This window comes from Muscardinus avellanarius (genome assembly GCF_963383645.1).
Source record: "Muscardinus avellanarius genome assembly, chromosome: 11".
NCBI classification, from domain to species: Eukaryota; Metazoa; Chordata; class Mammalia; order Rodentia; family Gliridae; genus Muscardinus; species Muscardinus avellanarius.
Genome location: NC_137797.1, coordinates 34134410 through 34158089, shown reverse-complemented (window position 1 = coordinate 34158089; position 23680 = coordinate 34134410). Strand labels below are relative to the sequence as shown.

At 32.7% G+C, this 23680-nt stretch overlaps 1 protein-coding gene across 2 annotated transcripts in view; it reads right to left on the bottom strand.

Annotated features, from left to right (window-relative positions):
• CEP290 (centrosomal protein 290) overlaps positions 1-23680 on the bottom strand; it is a gene marked incomplete at both ends in the record, with an annotated part of 100544 nt that overhangs the window by 70303 nt on the left and 6561 nt on the right. Inside the window, 16 exons of one of the 2 annotated variants that reach the window (XM_080706162.1) lie at positions 1915-2057; positions 2807-2891; positions 3066-3158; positions 3414-4184; positions 4364-4464; positions 5796-5883; positions 5956-6056; positions 7726-7888; positions 8640-8812; positions 13196-13319; positions 15316-15438; positions 17740-17829; positions 18848-19030; positions 20979-21131; positions 21254-21274; positions 21847-21900. In XM_080706162.1, the coding sequence (XP_080562288.1) occupies positions 1915-2057; positions 2807-2891; positions 3066-3158; positions 3414-4184; positions 4364-4464; positions 5796-5883; positions 5956-6056; positions 7726-7888; positions 8640-8812; positions 13196-13319; positions 15316-15438; positions 17740-17829; positions 18848-19030; positions 20979-21131; positions 21254-21274; positions 21847-21900 (2466 nt within the window). The remainder of the gene's footprint in view (positions 1-1914; positions 2058-2806; positions 2892-3065; positions 3159-3413; positions 4185-4363; positions 4465-5795; positions 5884-5955; positions 6057-7725; positions 7889-8639; positions 8813-13195; positions 13320-15315; positions 15439-17739; positions 17830-18847; positions 19031-20978; positions 21132-21253; positions 21275-21846; positions 21901-23680) is intronic. The other variant, XM_080706163.1, reaches the window with a different exon arrangement.

The following is a 23680-nucleotide window of genomic DNA, read 5'->3' as shown; positions in this document are numbered from 1 at the left end:
AAGGTACTTTTATTCAATCTCATCATTTTTCAAATAAGGAAACTAGTATTTAGGAGAGTCTAAGACTTCTCCAGATCACAGACTGGAGCACAGAGCACCAGGCTGCCAGTTGGCTACTAGGTGAGGATTGTAATTATTTCATTGTTTACAGTAGTGGTTAAAATGTGTCAAGTGACAAAGAAAATTCATTGTACGCATTTATATTTTAAATAACAGTAAACTAAATTCCTTGAAATAATTTTCTGGAAATATAGGTAAATAACATTTTGTAAATAGAGTATTTTTCCTAAGAACATACCATATTAAGAGAACAATCTCATGATATAATCAGCCATTTCTGCCTCATCTAATTCCCACAGTCCTTTAACAAAGAAATTTTTATTTTTCTATTTTATATCTTAATATTATATGCCCAAATACTTGAATGGAAATTATCTAAAGAAATAGTTATATAAAAGCTTTTGTCTGAACTTTTTGAAAATAATGGACTTATAAAACTCTACAACCCCAAAGAAGCAGCATATCTCTGGTACTGGGTATTCTTCCTAATTCTTATATTTCATTAGACATTACATTATATATCCATATAATAATAAAGTATATATAATAAATGATATGTATAGTATTGTTATATTACACACACACACACACACACACACACACACACACACACACACAGGCACACCGCATGGGTTCAGTGAATCTGTTCTATGTTCTGGGGATTAAGCCCTTGAGCCCAAATGGCAGATTTTCCTCATGGAGGTAAGTCCCCAGTGCTTTTTTTTTTTTTTTTTTTTTTGACAGGGTCTCACTAATTTGCTCAGAATGGTCTCAAACTTTAAATCCTCCTGCCTTAGCCTCTCCCTGAAAAAATTAAAAATAAATAAACATCCATTCTAGAAAATGAACAAAATTATGTAGATTTTAGAGTGGATCTGCAGCCTAGAAGATGGGATCATCAATAACTGAGTTTGTCATTCTTAAGCCCTTAGTCTGAGGTAAGCAGACACTTGTAGTTACATTTGTTCTGTATGATCTAAATACCATAGCTAGAGCCTAAGACCCCAGAAAATTAAGGGGGAAATCCAAGGGAGAATAGAAACAGAGCCTGGCATGGTGGCACACACTTGTAATCCCAGCATTCAGGAAGCTGAGTCAGGAGGATTGCGGTTCATGGGCAGCCCCAGCTACTTAGTGAGACCCTTTGCAACTGTGTGAGACCCTGTTTCAACATAAAGAATAAAAAATAGAGCTGGGGGTGTCACTCAGAGGTCCAATGCCCCTGGGTTCCATCCCCAATATCAATTAAAAAAAAAAAAAAAAGAATAGAGCCAGAAAAAAAAAACTCTAAATGCTATATAAAAAAGTGTCAAGTCTCAGGCTGACAGTTGAACCAGAAAAAAAAAAAATGACAAGAGGAAAAGGAGAATGAACATAAACACTGACAAAAAGCAATTTAAGTTAAATTAATTGGTATACGGAAACATAAAAGATTAAGAAAACAAATGAACAGAGTCCCAGGACCTGTGAGAAGATACCAACATACATGTGTCACTAGAGTACCAGAGAGAATGGGGCAGAAAAATAATTAAATAATTTCCACCAGTTTTTACTGGTGGAAAACTTTCTAACTACAGTGAACAGCATAAGTAAATACATTACGGATGTTCAAACCCAAACACGCACGCGTGCACACACAAACAACTCAGTACATTAAAGACAAACTGGTGAAAACCAAATAAAAGGAAAACATATTAAAAGCAGCCTGAATAAACTACTCATTACAGAGAAAAACTGATTTAAATGACAAGTAATTCATCAGAAACCTTGGAGACCAGTATGCAATAGAACATCATCTTTAAAGTGGGAGGCCACATAGTCAAGGATGGACTTTAACATGAAAAAGCAACTTACGTTAACTAGTCTTTCAAGACTAGGAATAATTAGAGATGTTTCTCCTCCTTTAATATCAGGATCTTTATGCATTTCCTTAATAGCCTGCAATATTTCTTTCATACCCTCTTCAAGTTGTTTGTTTTCTTCAACTAATTCTTTCACTGTAATTATATTTTTATTATTGAATGAAGAGATCTTTCCATGATTTATATTATTTTACACAAATGACAAATATTTCACATAGAGGAAAAATAACCACTGAGAAAACATAAATGCCAATATACAAAAAAATTCAACTATAAATCCAACACGAACAGAGTTAAGTAACAGACCTATTTAAATTATGTATATATGCCGGGCGTGGTAGCACAGGCTTGTAATCCCTGCGCTTGGGAGGCGGAGACAGGAGGATCTCGTTGGCTTAAGAGACCCTGTTTCCAAATTTTAAAAAATGTAAAATAGGTCTGAGAGCAAAGCCCAGAGGTAGAAGGGCTTTCAGGAACCCCAGTACCACCAAAAAAAAAAAAAAAAAAAAAAAAAAAAAAAATTATGTATATATACAAATGGTAGATATCTCATAACTGAAAGAAATAAGTGATAAGCATACTCTTGCTTTAATTTAAAATATTTTACATATCAAGTATCATTTGTATTTACTTTTCTAATTTCACTTTGATTAGAAAATAAAAAAGGAAAACTAGATATACATCTTATCAAAAAAATTCATAATATAATTCCCTGACAATGAAAATAGGGTATACCAATTAGATAAGTGACAGAAACCGAATTATACAGATGATAGAGGAAAATTAAAGATAAAAGAGAGTAGGCAATAGAAATATATTAAGTTGTTTCAAATTCATAATTTTTAGCATGAAGAAATAGACATCAAAAGATAATAGTAACTTACATTTCTTCTGAAATTTAGTTATTACTGTCCTACTTCTTTCTAAATCTCTTTCCTTTTCAATTAGTTCTCTTGAAAGAAATTCATTCTGAACAAAACAAAATGAAATTGACTTTATTTTCCAAAGGGCAAAATAGGTGTTGATCTTCCTGCCATCTTCTCCCTCCCTCAACCCCTTCATAGCAAAAGGAAACGTGATACAATGAAGGTTTTTGTCTATAGTACCACAATCATGTCTCCTGATGGTCTGTCTTTACACTACCTGTTCTGCCTGGCTTCTATGATGTTCAAGCTCTATTTCTGCATTTCTACTCTGTGCTTCTTTGATCAGTAATTCCTGTGCTATGACTTCATTCTAAAGAAACATTTAATATATTAGACAAGTCAACAAGTTCATTTCAAACGCACTGCATTTCTTATACTTTTATTGGGGCATTATAGTCTCAACATTATGTAATTCATGGTATTGTATTTTTAAAGTTTTCAAAAATAGAACATTTATAAATTAGTGTTAGTATGCAAACAAAAAAATCTTATAATTGTTAAAGAACTTTGTCAGAGAAGTCGTAAAAAAAGTGATCCTAGGAATATAATCTGAAGGAAAGCTCACCTGAGATCTAAGAAATACTAGTTCTCTCCGGAGCTGTTCTATAAGATTTTCAAGTGGATCTGTTTGAGATAATTTTGATTGGGCAGTAATAGGCACAGGATCTGAAAGATCAACTTCAAGTTTACATTTCAAAATCTCAGTCTGTAAGGGTACTTCACTTTTTCTTTTCTCTTCTTTCAAACTGACATCAGTATGCTTCATTTGGGCATGAACCTGTTCATCCTCTGATGTTGCTACTTGTAGCTTATTCATGTCAGCTGTATTGTCATCAAGTTGTTGACAAAATATTACAGATTTTTGCCTAAGTGATAACTTCCGCATTAAGTCTGAAGCTGTTGATAAGGCTTGAAAAGGTGAATTGCTTTTTTGTTTGAAACTAGTCTTCTCTAGTGCTTGATGGCTTCCTGCTACCTTCATGTAGTCATCAGAAAGAGAGCATAAATACTCATCTATTTCTTCATGGCTCTCTCTACTAAAGGTACTGACTAATGATTCAAGATTTCTTAAAGACTGTAGACAGGGTGCTTTAAAAATCTCTCTTATTGTAATAGTTTCTGGAGTTAAATTACTATCTTTTACTTGCATAAATGAAGACTGTCTAGTTAAAGACACAAAAGGATCCACTCCACTTTCTACACTATGATGAATTTCAGACAATGTTCTTGATAAAGATCGTATGTTCATATTCTCCTCTGTCTCATTCTGATCTGATTGTGGAATACTGAATGATGGTCTCCTATGCAGCAGCTCTATTTTATCTGAAACTTTCATCTGTATTCAGAGTAAATAAGATTTCATTAATCAATCTTTGGATTACCAGGTTATTTAAGCAAACAAATATTTTTCCTCACTTAACAACTGTAAAAAGAACAAAGGTCCAGAATAAGATAATGGAAAGCAATATAAAAACATATTCCTTTCCCTTTGCCAAAACAACAGTTCCCATTTACCTTTGATTGTGCTTCACTCATATTTTTGAGGGTCACAAAATTCAGTTTTTGTTCTCCTATTCTATCTTCTTGAGAAAGATTCAGGTCCTCAATGGTTAATCCTAGATAAAAAAAAATTAATACATTGAAAACATAAAAATCTTCCTACTTTTCTAGTGCTTTAATTCTTAAAAAATTAGAATAAAAAATAACCTAAGTACAATGTAGAATAATTTTCTCCCAAATCCTTGATCCATTTTTATGTGTATAACCTTCTAATCTAGTTCACTTTTAATAAGAAACTATTTGCATTGTATCTTTTCTATCACTTGTCCATTCTATACTAAAAGTACTAGTAAGTATTAAAGTAGTTTAAAACATAAAGTAAATAAAGATCATGAATTATATGTAAACACTAACAAATTATGACTTTCATTTCTCTAGATAATTGTTGAAATATTATAGAAACCACAATGCTAAGAAGCTATAATACTCTATTAATTTATAGATATGCTTGTGGACTTGGGCCAAGTTAAAAAAAATTTTCTGTGGTTCTCTAACAAAAAATAGGACTGTGATAGCTATTATGAGATAAATAATTCTTCTCCTTACACCAAATAAGAGTTTTAAAATGCTGATTTTCGCCGGGCGTGGTGGTACACACTTGTAATCCCCGCACTTGAGAGGCAGAGACAGGAGGATCACGCAGGTTCAAAGCCAGCCACGTTGGCTTAAGAGACCCTGTTTCCAAATAAAAATAAAAAATAGGTCTGGGAGTGTAGCCCAGAGGTAGAAGGGTTTCCTCCAGGAACCCCAGTACTAACAACAAAAAAAAAAAGCTGATTTTCACATTCAATAAAACATTACTTTTACTTAGAAAGAATAATTTCCAGAGAATTTTTTTCCTTGTGGTACTAGAGATTGAATCCAGGGGCATTCTACCTCCAAGCTACACCCCAGCCTTATTTTTATTCTTTATTTAGAAACAAGGTCTCACTAAGTTGTTGAGGGCCTAAGTAGCTGAGCCTGGCTGCAAACTTGCAATCCTCCTGTCTCAGCCTCCCAAGTACTGGGATTACAAGCAAGTGCTACCATGCCCTGCTTCCAGAGAAAGTTTTAAAGGCATAGTAGCCCTTAAGTGAAGGCAAACTAATAAATTTAATAAATTTAATATTTAATAAATTTAATATTATCACAAAATGACTGTTTCAAAAGTCCATGATTCTAATTTTTGGTTTTTTTTTTCATTTATATTTTAATTTTTTCTTTACCTGCTTTAAGTTCAGGATTTAAGCCAAGTACACTTAGTTATCTTTACTGAAGGCCATTATTCACATTTATTAAACTTGTAACAGACCCATAATAAAAAAAAATCTTTAAGGTACAGAAATTTCATATTCAGACAACTCATTTCCAAATGATTCTTTTAAAGGCATAGCATAACTGAGTATACCAGAAGTTGCACTTCTTTTTCCTCTTTCTTGAGCCATCTGACGAATTTTCTTTTTGAGATCAAGCCGTTCTTCCTCTAGACTTTCAATCTGCAAAGTACGAATGATTAGTAGTTTTCTTTAGTTCAACCAATAAAATCACCAAGTGATCACCATACTTGCCTCTTTCAAAAGAATTTGGTTTTCAGCTCTGAACTGCTGCTGTTTTAAGCGTTTATTATTTCTAAATTCCGTTAGATCAATCATTGTTTTTGGTTCAAGGCCTAAAACAGAAAACAGTAGAATTAGAAACACTCAAATGAACTACAAAAACCATATACCATCAAGCAACAAACCATATACCCTCAAGCAACTCATTATAATTCATTTAGCCAGTATCACTAAAGAATTAAATACTTTTTTTTTTTTTGGTGGTACTGGGGGTGTGGAACCCAGGCGCTTTCCACCTCCTGGCTATACTCCCAGACCTATTTTATACTTTATTTGGAAACAGGGTCTCATTAAGTTGCTAAGAGCCTCACTAAGTAGCTGAGGCTGGCTTTGAACCTGTGCAATCCTCCTGTCTCAGCCTCCCAAGCGCAGGGATTACAAGTGTGTGCCACTATGCCCGGCAGAATGAAATACTTTTGGTGCAAGAATTTTCCAGATATCTGTGCTGCAACACAAATTAAAAAATTAAAATTATTATGGAAATCTTGACAAAAACCTATCACATAAGGAAGTGATAAAGCTACAAGACATTAAGAATAGAAGAACTGAAATAAAACAGATGAGTTCAATTTTAACTTTCAACTTGAAACTAAGTCACTGAAAAATATTGTACTTATTTATTTTGGCTCATTAGGACTATAATAAAATCATATTAGTGAAATATATTTTATAATACATTTGAAATAATAAAAATTAGTTTTTAGAGCAGTGCCTGGCACATTATACTCATTATTAATATCAATACCAACTATATTACCATTACTGGTCTGATGCTCCCAGTGTATCTGTCTCCACACTGATTTCTAAGCACTTAAGCTCTGAAAATAGGTATCAAGATTGTCTAAAGTAACTATAAACAAATTTGCAGCCTTTTAAACATAGAAAATCTGCGGTTCATGACAGCTCTCTATATTTCTCAGAAGTCAACTTCTGAATTCCTGGATGTGATCCAGGAATTAATTAGAAATCTAACCTGAGGTCCTACCACATATCTAGGTCCTAGGTAGGCACTTTTTATAAATAAATAATCTGCATAAAAAATTTATTTTTCCTGGATCTGGGTGTGGTAGCAAATTCCTATAATCCCAGTACTTGAGAGGCTGAGACAGGAGATGAATCCCAGGTTTATTTTTCTTAGCAAGAACTCAGAAGATATAAATTAAACTACAGATAAATCCATAAGAGAAAACTGTATATCTCCTTCAATTTCAATAATATTGTTGAACGATATGTGATAACTTTAGCAAAATACAAAATGTTTTGACAAATTATTTTTTAAAAATCATCAGAATTCTTAAAATACTTAATACTTAACTAAAGCAAAACTTAAGTAGCCTAATTTGTAAAATCTAAATACTTGTAAGTCCTTAAGCAATTCATAAAAAATACTTAAACGTCCTTAAAAGGTTTAAGTAGTATTTATAAATACCTTCATGAGTTCATCTGAAAGCATTTTGTAAACTAAGTGATAGAGTCCTTTCTTTTGGCAGTTAAAAAAAAGTTAACTTATGGTCTTCTGTATGTGACAGCAACATAGCAGACTTTCACTTTTTAAACAAGCAGTTATTACTAGACCCATCAGTCCAACCCCACCATGTCAATCCCCCCTCAATTGTGAGGGGGAACACTCAACTGCTTAAACACAATAGTAAGAAACCAAAAGTAAAGCTGACTGACTTGAAAACCAGGGTTGAGAATGTATTTGTCTTAAAAATGGCTTACCAACACGCTCTCTAAGTGCCTCATTTTCATCCAGAAAATCGTTGATCTTCAACTCAAGTTTATTGACTTCCTTTGTCAATACTTCAATTTCTCTATCTCTTATTTTAATTTGGTTTTTGCAATTCTTTATTTCCACAACAGCATCTTCTAAACCATATATTCCCTGAAAAATATACAGCCCGATTTAAATATAATTTACTTGAATAAATAAACTAAATTTGTGAATTTATTTTATTAGGAGGGCTAAGGGGAAATGTATATATACCTAGAGCTTATATAATAGGTATATGAGGGGTTTAAATTTTTTAAACTAAAATTATTTTAACTGATTCCTAAAAATATGAAAATTATACAATAAGAATTTTTACTGTGCATTAAGGGTGCTTTATAAACTAAATCTAGTAATAATATTGACAGAATATGGAACACTTGAAACTTCCAGTACAACATCCTAATGACAGAGGCTCAAATACTACATATAAAACACTTTTTAAAAAATAAGAGGGAATCAACAATATTAATAGAATATGTAGTAATTAGTTGGCTCAGTTGGAATCAAATTAAAAAATATAAAAATACAAAGTAGACTGTGTTAACACAGTAGGTAACAAAAGCCAGCTAGTGCTGTCACATCTACACGGCGGGATAACAGAAACAGACAACAAAGAATCTAATCCTGTTGCCTCACCAAAGCTAATAACCTAGGCAAAATGTTTTAATCAAAAGGTCTGAAAAGAATTCTGACAAAAATACAAATGCTAAAGAGTTTGAACAGTTTAATATAAATTAATCAGAATACCCTTTATCAAAATACTTATGAAATTTTTAAATGGTATGCAGTAAATTCTATAGAATACTCTGCAAGTGCCAAAAATAATTCTAAGCTCGCTGACTGACAAGACAAAAATACATACCGATTCATAATCTTTTAATCGCTTCAGAGCCTCAACTAATTCTTTATCCTTTTCCCTAGCATCAGCCTCAGCCAATTCAGCTGTTCTTTCAGCCTCTTTAGTTTTCTCTTCTAAAATTTGTACCTTTGATTGAATTTTCATATAATGAGTCTGCTGAGAAAGGGTTGAAGCACCTACAAGGTAACAGAAAAATCATGAATTAATTGAACTGACTTTTAAGTCAGTGGTTCCAATATGGGGACAGGAAAGTTTTGTAAAAACTCCTAAAAAAAAACTCCTTTAATGTTGGAATTTTATATTGTAAAATGAAAATTTTGTTTTGTTCTTATTAATAACATAAGCTAAAAAAATGAAGTTCAGTAAAATCAAAAGGCAACAAAGTACAAAATACTGCTTTATACGGATTGGTCATTGTGGCAGAGACTTGCTGTTCATAATGTTCAATCCCTCTTTTCACCACTGTATATTTTTAGCTAAGCACATGGCAGATGAAATAAAGACTGAATTTCCACATAAACTCCAGCAATCAGGTATAGTCATATTACTAATGTGAAATACAAATGTAATATGTGAATTTCAAGAAATGATTCTAGCCAGGCATAGTGGTGCACACCTGTAATCCCAGTACTTGGGAGGCTCAGCAAGTAGTGAGACTCTCATCAACCTAGTGAAACCCTGTTTCAAAATAAAAATAAAATAGGGCTGAAGTATAGTTCAGAGATAGAATGCCCCTAGCACCATTTTTAGAACTTGAGGTAGAAATCACATGCTGAGATGGGCAGAGCAGCAAAATAAAGCATCCCAGGTACCTCATATCTACACAACCGTCACACCAATTCTTAACTAAATTGTTTCAACTTTATTTATATTGTAGAGAAATGTTCTACCTTATTTAACCATTGGTCTGTACTTTATTTCTTTTCTGTCACTTGCAGCTAATTTTAACTAAGCTAAAATAAAATTCCTAAATCCCTACTTGGATTAGCTTATTAAATTATTGCTAGACCAAAATATAATAACCCTACCATTCTAAAACTTATTGATACAAAAAATTGTCATGCTCATAATAAACATTTACTAATATGGTTATATCAGACTTATTTGGGCACCGGACTAAGATGGGAAAAGGTCATATAAGTTATTAAAAAAATGATCCATGCTCTTGGGAGCAAATAGCCTAGCTGTGAAAGATTACCTCATCTCCATTTCTTCCATAAGCCCCACAGTAAGTACTATTTTTATACATCTATCCTCCAGCACATGCTTTTCAACTCTTGTCCCCTCTACTTCTATCTTACTGTTTGGAATGCAGACAAGGGTAAAGCTCCACTGTAGACAGAACAGATGAAGGTTACAAACTGGACTGACTAATGCTAGATGACAACTCTGGCATTTTTTGTTTTTGTTTTTGTTTTTCTGCTTTTTGTTTTATAGTACTGGGGTTTGAACCAAGGGGCATTCTCCCTCCAGGCTACAATTCCAGTCCTATTTTTTATTCTTTATTTTGAAACAGGGTCTCACTACATTGCAGAGGACCTGTAAACCTATGATACTCCTGTCTCAGCCTTCCAAGTACTGGGCCAAAACTGGCCCAGAACTCTGTTTTAATAGCTAAAGCTAATTCTAATCAATAAAAGAACACCATTAGCTATCATGGTTTAAAGTTAAATTTAAGAGTACAGACTAGTACACACATCTTCTGTGAACTTTAGAAATTATATAAGTACAGTTGAAGTGTTACTACATTAAGATCTCTTCCTTATTCAATAGCAGGGATTAACTGCCACTTTTTCTCTTGTACCTGGCCCAGAAAAAAATCCAAATTATCAGACATTCTTTTTATTTATTTATTCATTTGTTAATTTATCTATTTATTTTTTTGGCACTGGGGATTGAGCCTATAGTTGTCCTACCACCAAGCTATACCCCTAGCTCTTTTAATTTTGAAACAGTCTTTCTTATTAAATGGTTGAGGCTAGCCTCCAACCTGTGATCTCCCTATTTTACCCTCCCAAGTACCGGGATTATAGTTTTGTGTACTGTATCTGGCTTCAGCCATCCTTTTAAAGCAGTTTAAACTATACTAAAGTAACATACAGTGAGCTAATACACACAAAAATATGTACATTAAGTGGTCCTAAAAACAACTCAAACAGCCACACTGTACTTCCCAAGTCTTCATTCTTCTTGATGACCATTTTTTCCCTTCTCTTTCCTCAAACCTACACATCGCTCCCTATCATTTTCAGCTGAGAACTCAGCTTTTTCATTTACTAAGAAAAAAGGAGCAATCACAGTAGAGAACTTACTCTAAGTTCCTACCACCAATGTCTACCCAGCCACCTACATCTGTATGGATACATACCTCATTTTTCCTCTAACTGTAGATGAAGTCCTGTGTTCCTAGTTAAAGGAACCTTCTTCATTGGTAGACTATATCCCATCCCATTGCTTTTTCAAGGATGGTGGTACAGAAGTTCTCCCTCCTTTGCTTCATCATGCTTTAATATGATGAATTATATCTTTCATCTTCAAATCACTTTCTTAACCTGAATTTCCTCTCAAGCCACCACCTCATTTCTCTCCTTCCCTTTATGGAAACAGTCCTGAAGAGATGCTATTATTTCTTCTCTCCATTTCCTGTTTTTTTCTTAAATCAAAATGACTATTGCTAAGTGTGATGAACATTTCGACATATCAGTGCTCATCTTGACCTATCACACAGCTCTGAGTGGCTTCTTATTCTTCTTTGATTCCATTTCTCATTTGATTTTCATGACTCTCCATGCTCCTGGTATTCCTCCTGTCTCTCTGGTCATTCCTATTCAGTCTCCTTTGCCCTTCCTTTTTATTCCCCTAACCTCTAAATTAGAAGTGTTCCATGGCTCAATCTTTAGATTTTTCTTCTTAACCTACTTTCATTACCTTGATGACATTAGGGAATCTCATGACTTCAGATGCCATTTTTGTGGAGATGGTTATCAAATTTATATCTTTAGCTGAGACTGCCTCCTGAAACTCAAACTTGTATATATAAATATCACTTAATTTATTCACCTGGATGTCTAAAAAGCCTCCCAAACTTAACATCTCCAAAACTGAGTACTGATCTTCTTTAAACCTGTTCTGCCCACCACCCTCCCCAATGATTAGACTAAAAGTCCTAGTAACTTTCTCATCCTATGTTTGACCTCTCAGCAAATTCCATTTCTATCATTTCATTCAATTTCATTCTATCATCCTGTTTCTCTCCATTTCAAAATAAACCCAGATGGAAATGGTAGTACAAGTCCAAAGCCCAAGTAGTTAGACGAATGAGACAGGATAATCACAGGTTCAATGCCAGCCTCAGCAATTTAAGGAGATCATCAGCAACTTAGCAAGACACTGTTTCAAAATAAAAAAATATGAAGGGCTAGTAGTACAGGTTAGTGGCAAAATGTTCCTGGGTTCAATCCCAAGTATAAAAATAAATTAATTAATTAATCTAGACTTGGTTATATCGAGTAAATCTACTATCATCATTCTCTAACAGCCATTACCTTCCCCTACATTATTTCAACAGTTATATAAGAGGTTTCCCTGCTTTCATCCTAAGCACTCCTACAGTCTACCGCAGACACAGCCTAAGTCAAATTACATCACTCCTCCCTCCTATCCTTATAAACTGTGGCGCCTCTCCTTCTCAAAGTAATGAATTACTTGGCCCCATAATACTGCCTTTGGTAATCTCCCTCATCTTATCTCCTCCCACTACCGCACTGCTCATTCTACTCCAGGCCCTAAGATTTCTCCGTTGATCCTCCAACATGGTTGGTATATTCTTGCTTCTGTGTCTGTCTTTGAACTTACCCCCACTTCTTAGAGCCAACTGTATGGCTCATTCCCTTATTTAAGTCTGTTCAATTATCCTCTCAGTGCGTCTTTTGCTTCACCATCTAAATTACAACCATACACACTCATTATTTCCCATTCATGTCTTTTTATTTTTCATCTTCAGCAATTATAATAAACATGTTCAGGAATCGATCATGAGCAGGTTGGACTGGCAAGTCTTGGCATACTTATATTGTGTAATGCTATGGCATCTAATAGGACTGATACTGTGAGGGCTTCTATTCAGAGGATTTGATGTGTATACAAGGTGGTATGATGATGCAAGGAGAGTATGAAGAGACATTAATTTGGATAAGATTAATTCAAATGCAAACATGCCAAGTTACTTTTAAAAACTTTTTGCAAAGCTAATACACTGATCAAATGTTTCTCTAAATTCCTTGTTAATTATAAATTGGATAAACAAAAACAATTACAGTATAATTTTCATTATTTTATATAACCAATATAGTCATAAGTGTTTAATGTAGCTTTCATCAAATAGAAAAATCATAGAAAACATCCATCATTTACAAATTAAAGCATTAGTAAGATATGTAGAATAATATCCTGTACACCTTGATAATATAAATGGAAATGGAAAGTTATTAATATATCTAAAATAAAAAACATAAAGCAATGGAATATGAAATATTATGTGCTAATAAATTATTATATACCTTTATTTCTTTGGAGTTCATTCTTCAAATCTTCAATAATAAAAGTGTTTTTTTCCATTTCTTTTGTATATTGTTCTACTTGTTCAGTAAGCATCTTAATTTGACTGTCTCGTTCCTGTATACCCTATAAAATAATATAAATATCACATATCCCTTCATATTTTAAAGGTAAAGGAGAAAAGGTAGGTCTTTTTTTTTTCTTCTTTTTCTTTTCTTTCTTTCTTTCTTTTTTTTTTTTTTTTTGGTGTGTGTTTGTGTGTTACTGAGGATTGAAACAAGGGGAGTTTTAGTCCTGAGCTGCAACCCTATTTTTCTTATTACTTTGAAGTAAAGGTCTCACTAAATTAACTAGGCTGGCAAAGGTCTCACTAAATTGACTAGGTTAGCCACAAATCAGTGATCCTTTTATCTATCCCTCCCAAGTACTGAGATTACAGGCATGTGCCTGTAATTAAGCCCCAGTTGGCCTTATTTCAAAAAGACTATAGAATACACACACACACACACACACACACACACACACACCCCACATACATACTTTTTTTTTTTTTTTTTTTTTTTGCAGTACTGGGGATGAAACCCGGTACATTCTACCTCTGAACCTCTGAGCTACACTCCCAGCCCTTTTTTTTAAGTCTTTTTTATTTTTTAAAACAGGATCTCACTGAGTTGCGAAGGGTTGCTAATTAACCGAGGCTGTCTGCAAACCATGATCCTCCAGTCTCTGCCTCCCAAATGCTGGGATTACAAGCATGCGCCATCACACCCGGCCTAATATATATTTTCTTGTGGGTGAAACCACAGCTTTTATATTTTATATGACTCAACTGCACTACAAAATGTTAACTACGCTAATATTATATTTAAAGATGGATAAAATGGCTAACATTCTTGTCAAAAAGAAACTCCCCAACATATGTGGCTTTTTTTTCTTTCTTTTTTTGTGGTACTGGGGTTCCTGGAAGCCCTTCTACCTCCAGGCTACACTCCCAGACCTATTTTATACTTTTTTATATTTGGAAACAGGGTCTCTTAAGCCAGTGCGGCTGGCTTCAACCCTGCGTGATCCTCCTGTCTCTGCCTCCCAAGTGCAGGGATTACAAGCGTGCGCCACCACACCCAGCTCATATGTGGCTTTTTAAAAACTCATTACATGTTACTTTTCCTTACCCTCCATCCAATTTCACCTTTTTAACACTGTATATTTGTTTTGGACTGGGATCTCTTTTACCTAACTTAAGCTTCTGTCTTTCTAGCAATTCATTCAGAAATACTAACCCTAAATAATTATTCTTATTCTCCAAATATTTCTCAAATTTGATTCTTTCTTTTAGACTATGACTAAATAGAACATAAAATGTGATTTCAAAAAGAAAAAAAAAAAGGTTAATGTGACTCTTTCTATGTGAGTAAAATTTTATTAAAAATAGGATCTTTAAGTATCACATTCAAACAATCCTTTTAGTTTATTCCACGCTGAAACAATGTATGTCAGGAATAAAGTATATAATAAATCCTAACAACTGAACAGGAAGATATTTTTCTTTCTTTCTTTCTTTTTTTTTTTTTTTTTTGGTGGTACTGGGGTTCCTGGAAGCCCTTCTACCTCCGGGATACACTCCCACGGGCTACACTCCCAGACCTATTTTTTAACATTTTTATATGGAAACAGAGTCTCTTAAGCCAGCGAGGCTGGCTTCGAACCAGCGCGATCCTCCTGTCTCCGCCTCCCAAGCGCGGGGATTACAAGCATGCGCCACCACGCCCGGCACAGGAAGATATTTTTAAAGCCACTAGGTTAAGTTCAAAAGAAGTCTGATTTCTATTTTTATAAACTTTTTATTAGTGCATTGGGTAGTTTCTTATTAAATAATTACTGACCAAAACAATGTGTGATGTGTATAATACACATATCCATACCTGAAAAATAAACAAAATAATTCTACTCTTAATTCATCCCCTCTCTAAACCTCTTTTTTCATGGGAGTGGTATAAGAAATTTCAAGACTTATTATACACTCAGTAATGGAAGCCATTAAAGTAGGCACAAGTGACATAACAAATTGTCAGACTTCCAACTTTAATAAAATTAGATGAGAAACCAAATTTTGAGGTTTTACCTGTTGTAAAGCCATAAGATTACTTTTATCAGCATCAAGCTGAACATTTTTCAGTTTCTCCCTGAGATTATGCAACATTTGCTGATATTCAATAATTTCATCATCTTTAGAAGACAAAATTAACTAGAAATAAAAGAAAATCCTGTTACACAAAAGAAAAGTTAACAAAGTATTCCTCTTTTACAGTAATTTTAAGAAAATACAAGAAATAAAATTCTTTGAACAAAAAGTATCAGAAACCACTGTACAACCTTAATTCTTTTTGTATGTCCAGAAATTCAAATAAAATATAATTCAAAATGTACACAGTACTTACACTTTTGTAAAAAACTCAACTTCTCAGAAATCATTTCTAAACATGTTACAAGTTTCTCCATTCAACTATAAAAAGTTTTATACAATTGATGTTTATGGAATAAAAAATAAAAAATTTTAAAAATCCCATAAACTATTTTGAATGGATAAAAGGGAAAGTATTTTGTGTTCTTATCTAGAGGGACCAACTATCTTAAATGCTTATTCTGAATCTATAAATTAATTCAAAACTTTTATATATACCCAATAAAATAACAAAATTTTTTTCAAAAATTGGAGAAGCCATTTCTAAAATTCATCTAACAATGTTCACAAGTATTGAAAAATAAAACAAAAAAGAGAATATCTTTTTCAAATTTGTAGACATGTAATAATTATGTTTAGAAAACAGGTGAAATCAATATAATAAAAGGGCGTCCAAAAATAAATTTGAATTTAAAAGAGATTTGTATATAATAAAAATGTAACTGTATTTCAGTATGAAATAAATGGTGTCTGAATAGCAGAGTAGCTCTGTTACATCCATAGTACATTCTTTATACCAAATGAATATATGCTTTGAAGATTTAAATGTAAAAGATGAAACCAATATATACTAGGAAAAAGCTGAGAATACAAATATATACTAAGACGTCTTTCTATTTATGACATAAAGGTAATAAACCATTAGAAAAAAGTAAATTTAACTACATGATATAAAAAAAAACACTTCATTTCAAAAAATTATCACAGATCCAAAAAAATAAATAACAAGCTAGAGGAATATATTTGCAACAGTATAATCTTGTAACAGTTAATTTTACTAATATACTTGTACATTTACAAAATAATTTATACACAAGAACATTTCTTAGAATACTGTTTCTAAGAGCAAAAGCTGGGGAACCTCCTACATATCACATTATAGGGAATCAGTTAGCAAATAATATACATAGCTACAAAGAAAAATTATAAAACAAAATAAAGCAATACCATATAAACTGAGAAAAAAGATAATTATTAAAAGTTATAGAGTCAGAAAAAAATACAATGTCGGTGTGTATGTGTGTCTGTGTAGGTGTACAATAATATCATCTCCCCACCAAAAAAATTCAATGTGGTAAAAAACAACTACTTTTCCAAAGACTGGTAAATTATTGTCCAAAGGTGAAATCTGGCCTGCCACTTATTTTAAGAAATAAGATTTTATTATAAAATAGTCTTGTTCATTCATTTTTGTACATAATATGGTTGTTTTCATGCTATAACAAAATTCATTAGTTATAAAAGATGGGCTAAAATATTTACTCTCTAGCCCTTTACATAAAATTTACCTACTCCTGATTGAGTCTTTAGGCCTCTGTTCCATTGCTACTGCTTTTGTTTAAAATACAGATTATCTGAGTGTCCCCAATGATAACCAATATCAAATTGTCAATAAGATTTATGTGACTATTGACAGAACCAATGACTCCAGAGGCATGTCCCTGCTTTTTTAAGAATTTTAAAACACGGGTTATTTATTCAGTCATCTCAGATGTTTTTCATATACACAGCCATCATAATTTCAGCTTTTGATATGGAAAGGCTGTGGAATGATTGAGGCAGAGAGTGTGGTGAGGAGGAAAAGAAGTATATTTTGAAAAGACTCCCTAAGTGATTCTCAGAGATCTCTTTCCATACTCCCAATCCCACTGAATAATCTTAGCTTAGAACTGCTCATTTAGGAACAGATGAGCTATAAAACGACATAGAAGAGTTTTAGAGCTTTTCTAGCTAAGATATATAATAAACTTAGATTTTTTTTTTTTTTTTTTTTTTGGTGGTACTGGGGTTCCTGGAAACCCTTCTACCTCCGGGCTATACTCCCAGACCTATTTTATATTTTTATTTGGAAACAGGGTCTCTTAAGCCAGCAAGGCTAGCTTCGAACCTGCACGGATGCTCCTGTCTCTGCATCCCAAGAACGGGGATTACAAGCGTGCGCCACCACACCCAGCTTAAACTTAGATTTTTTTTAAAAACTCTTATAAAAATGTTATTAAATAGCATAATTCTTTTAAAGAAATATGAGAATTTAAATCTAAAATATAAAACAAAAACAGTATTTGTATCAATTAAGAAAAGTACCTTCCATTCTTCTACTTTTGCATTAACAGCTATCATGACTGGATCATCTTCTTCATTTTTTGCTTTCAGAAGATCTGTAAGCTCCTGCACCTAATAAACAACAATTACTTCAAGAATTGGTGCAAACCGGTGCAATATATATTTTTACATATGCATATTTACATATATACATATACACAAAAATATTATATTACATATGCTATTTACTATAGGAGTAATATTGTAGTTACAGGTGATAGTTAATGCGTTCTGTATCTTTATACTGGTTGATCAATACTAATCCAGAATTCTAAAATCTAAAATGCTCCAAAACTGGACTGATGTGACACAAGTGGGAAATTTCACACTGGACTTCAGGTGACTGGATTCAGACATATGGGAGGTACACTAAGAATATTATAGGAAATTATCTTCAGGCCACACATGCCAGATGTATATAAAACAAATCAATTTAGTGTACAGACTTTGATCTTACCCCCGATATATATCACATGTATATACATATATTCCAAAATCTGAAAAAAATTCAAAATCTGAAAAATTTCTCGTCCCAAGCGTTTCACATAAAGGACACTTAACCTGTAGTTGCACAATTTTCTTTCATCACTAGAAAATTATACTTAAATGATACTCTACCTTATTTTTTTGGCTTGGAATGTGCTTTTATAAAATTTGTTTTATTGGTGCATTGTAATCATACATCTTAGTAAATTATAAGATGTTAAGTTTAATCACATGTAAATAATGAACAATGTGTTGATTTAATACATTTATAGTGTATTCATTTTAAGAAATAAAATCAAATGTCATGATTCAGAAAACTTTAAGAATCTTTAGTAGAAAATCCCCATAATTATGAGCTTGCAGAAATGCTGTCTGTACATTCATTCGGGTATCATTTATATACCTTAGATGGCAAGAATTATAAGGTGTTTGTGAGGAAATCAGAGAAATACATATGGCCATATACATTAGGTTGGCAACATATTACAGCACTAAGAAGACAAAATTCATATCCTAGAAAATTGAAATACTACTAGTTTCCAATAAATGGTAATGAAACAATAAGAAGACTGTATAAATAAGTGATTCCAACAGTAATTCTTACTTGCAGTCGATAATGATCATTTTCTTTTTTTAAGTGATCCATCATATTATCTGTCTGATGCACAATAGCTTTCATCCTATTATATTCATCAGTCATTTTCTCCATTTCCTGTACTGATTCTTCCAGATTTTTTCTCATTTCTTCATTTTGAACTTCAATTTTCTCATTAGCTTCTGTTAAGGTCTAAAAAGTTAGAGACATCATAATTATAAAAAGTTTAAGAAATTAAAATTTAAACTAAATTGAAATTAAGTAATGACATTAAGTGTCCACTACAGAAAATTCTTTAAAAATCTTTAGGATAAATTGGTGCTGACCAAGTATTCAAATTGAACATGAAAAGAAACTGTACACAGAATCTCAGTTGTTCTTAATGCTGAAGATAGATATATAAAAGAATAAAGAACTGGAACATCAAAGATGCAATTTATTTTATGTTTTACAAATACAAAATAACAAATTGTGTGTGTGTGTGTGTGTGTGTGTGTGTGTGTGTGTGTGTGTGTATCAATAAGTGGCGGGAGCTTTTACTGATACATTATAGTCACATCCCAAATCATTTTGACAATAACATAGTAACAAGGCTCTTGGTGCCCTTCCCTCACCTCCCCATTTCTCTCCCTCCCAATACAGAGTATCCATATTGATATTGGTATATATTCACATGTATACACATAGCCTATGGTACTATTTCCATTAATGAACCTCAGCCTTCTCCTCCCCTACCTTTATATTTCCTCCCTGGCTTCACTGAGATTTCTCCTCTATTATCTGGAGTCTCTCTTATATCCCAAGTATTTGCTATCCTGTACATATTAAAGAAAACATATGTCCCTTCACTATTACTGGCTAATATCACTTAACATAATGTTCTTCAGGTCCATCCATTTTCTTGCAAATGGCACTTTATATGGAGAAACAAAAGACCCAGAATAGCCAAAGCAATTTTCTGCAACAAGAACCATGCAAGAAGCATCACAATTCCTGACTTCAAATTATACTAGAGATAAGTAATTAAAACAGCATGGTATTGGCACAAACAGGAACACAGACCAATGGAGCACAATAGAAGATACCAAAACTAACCCTCCCACTTACACGCAATTTATCTTCAACCAAAGGGCCCAAATACATACACTGTAGAAAAGACAAACTTTTCAACAAATGGTGCTGGAGAAACTGGCTATCCATTTGCATAAAAATGGAACTAAATCCTTACCTCTAACCTTGCATAGGAATTAACTCAAGATGGATCAAAGACCTAGAATTTAGATGAGAGTCTAAGAAGCTATTAGAGAAGGGTATAGGTTCAACACTCCAACATATTGGCACAGGTAGAAACTTCCTCAACAAGACCCTCACAGATCAGAAAATTAAAGTAAAAATTAACAAATGGGATGGCATCAAACTAAAAGTTTCTGCTCAACAACGGAAATTATCAAGAGTCTAAAGAGAAAGCCTATAGAATGGGAGAAGATCTTTACCAGCTATCCCTCTGACAGAAGTCTAATATCTAGAATATATAAAGAACTTTAAAACCTTTAAACTAGAAAAACAACCCATTAAGAAATAGGCACCTGAATTGAATAAACATTTCACAAAAGAAGAGATACAAATGGCCAACAGATATATGTGAAAAAAATGCTCAATGTCATTCACAATCAGGGAGGTGCAAATCAAAACCACACTGAGATTCCATCTCACCCCTCTCATAATGGCAATTATAAAGAAGTCACGTAACAATAAAGGTTGGCTAGGCTGTGGGGAAATAGAAACTCTTCTACAATGTTGGTAGAATTACAAATTAGTTCAGCCACTATGGGAATCAGTGTGTATATATTCCTTAGAAAACTGGAGATGGATCCACCATATGATTGGATCATACCACTACTAGGTATCTTTCCAAAGGGGTTTGAAACCAAAGAACAATAACCAAATCAGGGAACCAACCTAGGTACCCATCAACAAATAAATGGATTAAAAACTATGAGAAATACACACAATGGAGTTCTACTCAGCAATAAAGAAGAATGGCAGATTTATAATAAAGAATTTCCACAAAGGGCTAAATACTAGATTTATATAATAAAATTAAATATAAGAATCATTGCTCTGAACCGACTTGTCTTACCTGAATTTCATCCAGATATTGGACAAGTTCATAGTTTTTTTTAGACAACTGTGATCGGTAGTCACTGTCTTCTCCTCTTCTAGATAAAAGTGATTCTTTTTGTGAATCTATTTGTTTCTGGTAGTCAACAATATCCTGACGAAGCTGTTCATTCTGAAGGTAGACCAATAGCAGCAATCCATTAATAAATTATCCAGAATAACAAAATTACTTCCTCTAAATGTGCTCTCAGAACATATAAATTCCCCAAAGTTTGACCACCCTTAAAGCCTCACCTTTTTCTTTAGACGTTTGTTCTCCAGAAAAGGACAGAAAAAAGGTAATTAGAAATAAGAAAGGCAATACATAATTAAAAATAATAGTCAGAAATTAAAGAAAGTAAAAATAAGGAAATTTAGGAGAATGCAGTATATTATTTGGATGATCAAAGACAGTAAGGATATTATTTATCAAACAAACAACATTTTATTATGCTATTATGTTCAGGATAAATAATGTACAAAGATTATTTGGCTCAGAAGAACCAAATAATCAGAATTTATAATATTTCATAAGAAACAAAAACTTTAAAAGGATTCTGGATAAAATAAGAGCAATAAGAACAGAAAGCCAATCATATTCAATTAGCAAATTAGCAAGGAATATTTATACAAAAGAAAGCAATTTTACCCACAAAGATCTAAGAGATAAAATGGTCTCATATTTTTATTTTCTAGTTACCTGAGACAAAATCATATCATAAAATCAATCAGTATAAAAACATCAGTTACTTATAAGCTTCCATTTCTGGTTACATTATAAATTTGTGTAAACATTTTTAACAGGTATCTTTGTTGAACCACCACAACTACTAAAATTGTTTACCAACCTCTCTTCTTAATTTGCTGTTTTCATTTTCTGCCTCCTCATTTCGAAGAGCCAACTAAAATAGTGAAAAATAAATAATATAAAATTCAGCAGCATTCCATACAAGTCAAGTTTTGAGCTTGTCTACTTAAATCCTAAATTCTTTCCAATAAAGTAGAGAACATTTAACTACTAAGGACTCTGAGTCAACATAAAACAAGTAACAAGACAAAATTATTAAAAACTAATCATTAAAAATAGGCTCAACTTAAAAGATTTAAAAAGGACATACAAAAAACCTAACCAAAATACAAAAGCAAAATATAAATAATCTTCCTTACCAAATAAATTCTCTAATAAAATATTTGGTGTTCTATGCATGTTCTTCTGTCATGGCTAGAAAACTCCTCACTTCACACTGAATTACTTAAAAAGATGTAGCAGCAAAACATAAAGATTAAAGGAAACAATATAAGACCAAACTGGTCCAAGTTTATATCCTTTAGCTATCAATTTCTAGTAAAGTATGAACCAAATCATTTAATACCTCTTATTTTTAGTTTTCTTACCTCATATAATGACATAAGAACTTAGTAACATTTACATAAAATCCTTTGAACAATGCTTGGAGAATTAAATAGAAAAAAATGTGTGTATAAGAATATTATTTATCAAACAAACATTTTGATTGCACAATTATGTTCAGGATAAAAAACGTATGAAGATTATTTGGCGCCGGGCATGGTGGTGCATGCTTACAATCCCCGCGCTTAGAAGGCTGAGACAGTATGTTCAATAAAAAAATTGTTAAAAGAAAAAAAAAAAAAAAAAAGGAGGCTGAGACAGGAGGATCGCACAGATTCGAAGCCAGCCTCAGCTACTTAATGAGGCTCTCAGAAACTTAGTGAGACCCTGTTTCCAAATAAAATATAAAATAGGTCTGGAGTATAGCCCGGAAGTAGAAAGCCTCTGGGTTCCACCCCCAATAACCCCCCCCCACACACACACACTCTAAAAAGATTTGGCTAAAAAGAACCAAATAATCAGAAAATACAAAATTTCATAAGAAACAAAAATTAAAAGAATTCTGGGTAAAATAAGAGCAGTATGAACAGAAACACACACACACATATATATATATATGCACAACATATATACATATATAAAATGTATATATATTACATATACTTTAGAGTGTTCTGTTTTATGTATACATAGTTTCATTTGTGACTTTGTTTCCCAGAAAAAGGCAAATATTATAACCATTTCATGATTTTTACACCTATTCTGTAAAACCCATTCCTCTTGTGACCTTTCACTTTTGTTTTCTCCCTAATTCAAGAAGACAGAATCACAATGGTATACAAGCACAACTTCAAGTATACAGTAAAACCTGTAATGTGGGAACCTATGTGGAACCCTGGATGTTCAGGGTGGGAGAAAATATTATTAATTATTATTAAGAGTACTATTAGGCCAAAGAAAGAAATGTGATTACAGACTAGATAACAGTACTGAATCAATATGAAATATTATGATCATATAATATTAGGATTATGCAGGAGAATATCCTTTTAAGGAGAGACATGCTGAAATGTCTTATGTGTAAAGTATCATAATATCTACAATGAAATCTCAATGGCTCACCAAAAAGAGTGAGTGAGAGATATGAAGAAAGTACGTGGACACAAAGATACTGAAAAGAAGATAAGGCTAATGTGGCACAGTGTTAAGAGCTGGTGAATCTATATGAGGGGACTATATATGTTTATTGTTTTTCAATAGTCTTTTTGAAGGTAAGACTTTAAAAACTTCAAAACTTTTTATTTTTAATAAAAAGTTAAAAGGAAATAAAG